This window comes from Nannospalax galili, unplaced genomic scaffold, assembly GCF_000622305.1.
Source record: "Nannospalax galili isolate Female #2095 unplaced genomic scaffold, S.galili_v1.0 scaffold575, whole genome shotgun sequence".
Taxonomy (NCBI): Eukaryota; Metazoa; Chordata; class Mammalia; order Rodentia; family Spalacidae; genus Nannospalax; species Nannospalax galili.
In genome coordinates, this window is record NW_008335442.1 from 1,298,514 (window position 1) to 1,306,013 (window position 7,500).

The 7,500-nt window shown below is 33.0% G+C and overlaps 1 protein-coding gene across 14 annotated transcripts in view; it reads right to left on the reverse strand.

Annotated features, from left to right (window-relative positions):
- Kdm6a (lysine demethylase 6A) overlaps positions 1–7,500 on the reverse strand; it is a gene marked incomplete at its 5' end in the record, with an annotated part of 60,197 nt that overhangs the window by 32,859 nt on the left and 19,838 nt on the right. For all 14 annotated transcript variants that reach the window (XM_017797427.2, XM_017797426.2, XM_029562143.1 and 11 more), the window contains 2 exon segments: positions 44–149; positions 2,488–2,617. In XM_017797427.2, the coding sequence (XP_017652916.1) occupies positions 44–149; positions 2,488–2,617 (236 nt within the window).

A 7,500-nucleotide genomic window follows, 5' to 3' on the forward strand; every position in this document is an offset into this window, starting at 1 on the left:
TAAACATGTATATAAAGCACTTTTCATTTTATTTAAAGCTTACCTAATTTAAGAGCTCCAGCAAGGCCACGTATTACTGTAACAGGGTTGTTTGGATTTGTACAAAATTGATGTAATGGAGGAAAGAAAGCATCACGTTTATTTTCCAACTGTAAAATTAAAACGTGGTTAGATCTCAGGAAGCAGCCTTTACTTAAATATTATGCCACCTATTAATTGTTTATCACAATTTAAATACTGTAATTTCTGTGTTGATATTTCTTTCCTATTTTCTAGTATCTGTGCCTTTTGATTGTTATGAATACATAGTAACTACATATACATTTCTTTTTATTTAGTATATCTTGAACAAAATATGTAAGAGAAATTAAATTCAAATTAAACTTTAAAACCAAAGTCTTGTAAATTATTATTGAACCTTGAAAGGAAAGAAAATCCTGGAATGGGGGTGGGGGTAGAAGATACCTCAGTGGTAGTAGAGTTTACCCAGCATGTAGAAGGCATTCAATCCAGCATCTCAGAGAGTAAGAGGGAACACAAGTACACCCATGCTTTTATGTTTTATGGGTTGAACGTATGTCCATAATAGAGAAGTTGTCTGCCATACAGGGGACCCTAGGTTTTATCTCCAATATTAGTCCCACTGAAAAAAACCACAAAAATTAAAAAGTTGAAAGAATCTATATGAAGCCTGGCATAGTGGCTTAATCCCAGCACTCGGGAGGCTCAGGCAGGTGGACCTCAGAGATCAAGGCCAGCCTGGTCTACAGAGTAAGTTCCAGGCCAGCTGGGGCAAGGGAAGAGGAAAAAAAAAAAAAAAAAAAACCCAATAAACTCTGGTTATCTATCATTACTCTTGTACTCATGTAAATAAATAATCAGGCCAAGATGAAATGTTTACTGAGGGCTGGAGTTCAGAGCTCAGTGTAGAGTACTTGACTAGTATGTAAGAGAGCGTATGTTCCAGCACAGCAAAACAAAATTAACAAAGAAAACAGGGTAGGAAATGCAGCTCATTGGTAGAACACTTGCTTAGCATGTGCAAAGCACTGAGTTCTAACCTCAGCATTGACAATAAATGATAAATAATCCTATCACATGCAACAATAGGAATAAACCTTGAGGATATGTTAAATGAAATAAGGCACTCATAGAAAGAATGCATGATTCCACTTATATTAAGCAGTGAAATTCATGGAAATATAAAGGTGACTTCCAAGGGTTAAGGGGAAGGGGAAAAGGGATTTGTTCCATGGGTAGATCTTCAGTTTGGCAAAATATAGAGGTTCCAGATATAGGTTGCATAACAACATGAAGATGTAATTCTACTTAACTGTACACCCAGAAGTGGTTAAGATGGTAACTTTTAAATCTTATTACGCATTAAAAAAAAAAAAATCACAGTAAAGAAATCTAAATGTTCCAAGTAAGTTCAAGCATCATTTTACAGCTAGATGTCAGACCATCCTAAGTATATTACCCCAAGTTTATATGTATTTAATCTTTTTTTTTTTTTTCCATTTGGGGCAGGAGGAAGATGGAAGTTAATACAGTAGTAGTAGGATTTATTTGGGAAAAACATAACTAAGAATTGCTTTTATTCAACTCATCTCAACTTCCTATCAGATGTCTAAATTTCTATAGAGTAAAACTGATACTTAATTTTATATAATCTACAAATTTTCTTGGTGACACACAGTTGATATTTTCTCAAAATGCTTTTCTTTAAGGTAAATAATATCTATTTCTTTTAGTATGTATAAAACCCAATGAATGTTAAGGTCCATAGGAGTAGAAGGCTGATTTTTTAAAAAATATTTTATTATTTTTATTTTTTTAATGTGTATGAGTGTATTGCCTGCACGTTATGTGAGTGCACCCGTGTCATGCAATGCCGTGGAGGTTAGAAGAGGGCTTCAGAATCTCCTGGAACTGGAGTTAAGGATGGTTCATAGGCACCATGTGGGTGCTGGGCATTGAACCCGGGTCCTCTGCAAGAGCAGTTAGTGCTCTTAACCTCTGAGCCATCTCTCCAGCCCCAGAAGGCTGATATTAAACCAAGTTTACTCAAAGAAAGTTAAATACTTCCAGGTAGCTTTTGCCTAATATTGGTTAAAATTGGGGCAAAGTAGTTCTCATTATTCTAATATAACCACAGAGGGAACAGGAATGTAGAAGCCCTATTGTATAGTACTTCCCCATCTAACATGTGCAGGACCTTGGGTTCAATCTCCAGCACAGGGAATAAAGAAACCCCCACAAAACACACCTAATTTTCTAATACAGTCACAGTTAATAGCAGAGAAATCATTTGTAAAATACCACAAAATCTTTTTGAATACATTTTTTTTTTACCCTCAAATAATCTCATTGCTGCCAATAACTGTAATATTCGCTAAAGGGCATCCATGTTGATGGAAAAGATTTTATGAAAGACAAATAGGTGCAAACACTTGTTTCACTGATTTTTAGTCAATTCACACTCACATAAATACTAGGTGTAGGTGGATTCAACTTGTCCTTTGGCAAGGGAGGGTATGGTGAAGATGGTGGTCTTGGAGGCGGACATTTATCCAACAAAATGCTACTGTTAGATAAGCCATTTTTACCTAGATTCCTTTAAAAAAATAAAAAAGGGAAGGGTAGGAGAATAAATCAGCTATATATTTACATAGAAAGTAGAAAAAAGTCCTGAATTAAGTTCTAAAATAATAGCATTTTCACAAATCCATGAAGTTTGATCGATCAAGAACAAACAAAAAATGCAAGAATGATTATTCATTTCAGCAAATATCTATTTTGATTCTTGTCTTCCACTAAATAAAAATAAAAGTATAATACATGGATCACTGAGAACATTCCTTATTTTTTACTTTCTAATTTATTTTCTTTACCTAGACAAAAAATACAATCTCTCATTTCCTTTTCATCATTAGAATCTTTTTCAATTAAGGTTAAAATTGCAGCACTAGCATGACCAAAAATTGTCTAGATAGAGTAAAAATAGAATGTCTCTCTCTCTCTCATCTCAACAATCTTAAACAGAATATCTTTATGACAACTCTTACAGACACAGGTCAATTCTGGGACATTTTTCTTTTTCTTTTATCAAATATAAAAAGAGTTCTCTGTATAAACTCCTTAGCTAATAAAATTCAGCAGGACTCTAATCTGATAAAATTTTATGCCAATTTTAAAAATAATACACAGTCACTATCCATTACCTGATATCATATAGAACTATTAGTGGTATTTAGGGCTTTCTGTTTCTCAAATGAATATATGTCTAATTATTCATAAACTACAATTCTTTTCACGTGAGAAAAAAGATATTTTCAATTTCTGAAGTTTCTACTAAACTTAAGAAAACTGTAAGAAATAATCTTGAGATTTCAAATCATTTTAGGTTAGCTAATTTATGCCATCCAATTATCACAAGTTCAAAAACAAGGTATTAAAGTATTAGGTACTTTTAAAATACTAAAATTCTATATGAGTTTATGATACTGTGCTAAATTAAAACTTTAGTAACTTTATTCGCTGAAGGAATTAGCTATTTTCACCAAATTGCAAAATAACAAATTAGAACAAATTAATTTTTCCTCATATTTAGCTGTGATTTTGGTATACTGAAAATTTTTTACAAAACACCTTGCTTTGGTGGTCACTAATGAAAACTAAAGTTTGAAATTCCCCCGCTAAAAGCTGTTGAGATGTTATCTTAAATCACACCATGGGTGCTTCTGTTAAATTTTTTCAACTACAACTTTATGTAAGTAAAACCAAGAGAGTGTACAGTTGATCTCAAAAGAATAAATTGAGATGAAAACAATCAACTTTTAAGTAAAAGTCTGCAAAAACAGTTTTGGTAAAATGAAATTTTAAGTTCAACTAATAATTGCTATTGGAGATTAAATGAATGAACACTCAACATCAACTTTCAACATCTCTAAAGCATGAACATACTGTACATTTAAAGACAAATATGCTAAAGTTTTAATTTAGGTATAAAATGTTTCTAATTTACAAACTGCATGGGATTTTTGCTTTTAGAAAATAAAAATTCTTGGCTAAGATTGGGAAATAATTCAAGCACTATTACAAAACAAATGCAAGATAAAACATCCACTTACAATATCTAAATAGTAATTTATTCCCATGTGGAACTATTTATGTGCTACACTTTAACTTGGGAATATAAACAAACTATGCCTTAGAATACACAAAATTTGTTTTTTGGAAAATTTGAGGTGTATAATGGATATACTGATTTTTAGCAAATGATTACTACTTCAACAAATTGAAAGATATGGACCACGTATTAAAACTGACTATATTGTAGAGGTGCAACACATGCTGATTAAATACGATACCAAAATATAAGCTTCTACAACATTCTGGACATTGAGGTAAGACTAGAAATAGTGGAACTGTCTCATCATTTCTGCAGTTTTTCTTTTTGTTTAAATGTGTATGAGTGTATTGCCTGCATATATGTAGGTGAACCTGTGCCATGCAATGCCCATGGAGGTCAGAAGAGGGTGTCAGATCTGCTGGAACTGGAGTTACAAACGGTTGTTAACCGTCATGTGGGTAATAATATTTGAATTCAGGTCCTCTGCAAGAGCAGTCAGAGCTCTTAACTGCTGAGTCATCTCTCCAGCTCCTTCTACAATTCTTTTATAAAGGCAAATGGGATGGAAAACAATGTAAAATACTGCTGCCCATATTTTAAAATAGAAAAGGGAAGGTGATTTGACTGAATGGTAGTTACAATTTTAAAATATAAAAAATCAAAAGTATTTTACGTTTAATGCATAATACTGACCACTGCAATACTAAGATAAATTTAAAATAAGATGAAAAAATGACCACTTTTTAAAAGCTGATTATATATACAGAAATAAAAGTGTACTTCGAAAAATAAGTACAAATAGGTCAGATCTAGCAGTTTTATGCTGTGTTTCAAACATTGACTATCTGCCTGTTAAAAGTCTGAAAGAAAAGAGAAATTTCTCTGAAGGAACCAATGCATACAATCATTTATATAGTGACTATAAATAAGCATGTTCTAGTGCAAACAGACTCATCATTTGTAACACTGTGGATATGAGGTATACATTTTACCTTCTGAACACTGTTTAGAACACCTCAAGCCAAATAATGACACTTTAATATAAAGTACAAACTAGAGAGAAAATACAATAAAAAGTTGAAGAAATAAGATTGTGCTGGAGAGTTTTTAGAAATTAATATATCTTAAATATTTTCTCCCATTGTGAAACATTTCTTGAGTCAAGGAAAGCAGGAAAAAGTAGATGCTGCCCAATTATTAAAAAGATTAATAAAAATTTACTTTCAAAATTTCTCTACCACAAATGGTAAGAGAAATGGATGGAAAAATGCTTCATTGGTAAAACTCCCTATACTTCAATTCTTCTCACACCTGCATCACTTTCTCCTCTGAGTTCCAGGCTCCTTAAACCAGCACAAACTGCTAGCAATATAACAGAAAAGTAGCAAACACAACACCCCATCACTTGCCATCTCAAACATTTTCTCTAAGCTTCAGAAGAGTTATCTCCAACTTATATATGCAATGTTTTGTCCCTTCATTAATAAATTCAGTCCTATAAGTTAGAAGTTTAAATGAAACCATTCAAATGTACTTAAATACTCAAGTGCATGTCCCTATGGGCCTCAAAAATAAGATGGAAGAGTTTTATCTTTAATACATTAAGAAATAAAATCAACTAGGCCCCCATAGCATCAAGTGTTATTAACAAATACTACTCTTCTGCACTGTTCATCACAGAGCAGAGCTCCATAGAACTCCTTCTGACAATACACCTCCAGAAAACCCTCATAATGCTAATCCATAATGCTAATTTTGGACAGTGCCATCTCTCTCTAATTTTTGGCAAGTATCCTGAGTCTACAGTGAGTGGATAAGGATGAAAGCCACTGCTCTAGCAAAGCAGCTCTAGGAAAGACAGGCAGAGGTCATAGCAGCCAAGTAAGAGGCCATTAGACAACAAGCATATTAGAAACGGATGCAGGTACTATGTCTCCGAGAGTCAACTATGGCTATTGAGCTGGACACTTAAAAGGGCCCAATGCTTAAGTGAACGATGGTCTAACTTTTAGGCAAAAAGAATAGTAATAAATGCCTCCAAAATAAAAATTTCTAAAGAAACAAATTTTAGAAATCCAGGAACCCTATTATATGATTTAAAGGATTTTAATTTAAGGATTTATGTTTAAATAGCAACATGGAAAAAAAAATCATGCTAAGACGATTAATGACAGTAGGTACCATGTTGTACCACTCAGGAAAATTATGTCAAGATTTAATTTCTGTTTTAACCTATATCAGATTAAACGTTAACCACCCAATAATTAAAAACTTGACAGGAAATAACAAAAAAGACAATCGATAGAAAAATACATACCAGAGGCACTTTAAACACTTGAACTCAAATATTTTAAAGAATTTCAGTTAATTACAGAAAAGTTTTATCATCACAATTAAAAGTGATAAATTATGGGCTGAAGAGATAGATGGCTCAGTGGTTAAGAGCGCTGGTTGCTCCTCCACAGGACCCAAATTTGGGTCCCAGCGCCAACATGGCAACTAACAAGTGTCTATAACTCCAATTCCAGAATATCTGATGCCCTCTTCTGACCTCCGGGGTTTTGAACACATGGTACACATACAAACATGCAGGCAAAACACTCATACACATGAAATAAATAAAAAAGAATTGAAAATAACAAAAGATTAATTGACATTTATTTTAAATTAATTCTTCCCCCTACGCCAGTGTACAGATTCCATGTCTCCCATTTTCAGCGAACTCAAGTTCAACTGCATATCAACAATTAATGACAAATATTTAATTGTGGACTCAAGATATCTTCCAATAAAATAATCTGAATAACAGAAAAGATAACTACTTTTTGATAATAAGACATACAAGCACTAGCAGTTAAATGAGGTGGTAAATGAAATCTGTTTTGAACTTTAAAAAGATGTAGATATATTAAATAGCCAGTGTCAACAAACTAGACCTAATGGTTATGTTTTCTATTTTATAGATGCATATTTCCTGCTATTCCATTAAACCCACAACAAAATAAAGGCCTTAAAAAAAAACTACTATATCACTGCTTCCCCTTAAAATTTAATGTACTAGAAAACTATGCAGAATTCTTTCTTGTATTTGATCCAAGTAATGCTAACTGCCTAACATTCAAGTAAATGAGAAAAATTAAACACGTCATCCACAAAGAAAAGGCCATTAATAACCTATGTCCCCCAGGCATGGTGGCGCACACCTTTGATCTCAGCACTAAGGAGAAAGAGGCAGGTGAATCTGTGTGTTTGAGGCCAGCCTGGTCTACATAGCAAGTTAAAAAAAAAAAAATCTGTCCTCCAAACACTAGAGAAATATGCTACTATCTGATCACTATCTGATCCTTTGATAATTATTTTATTTT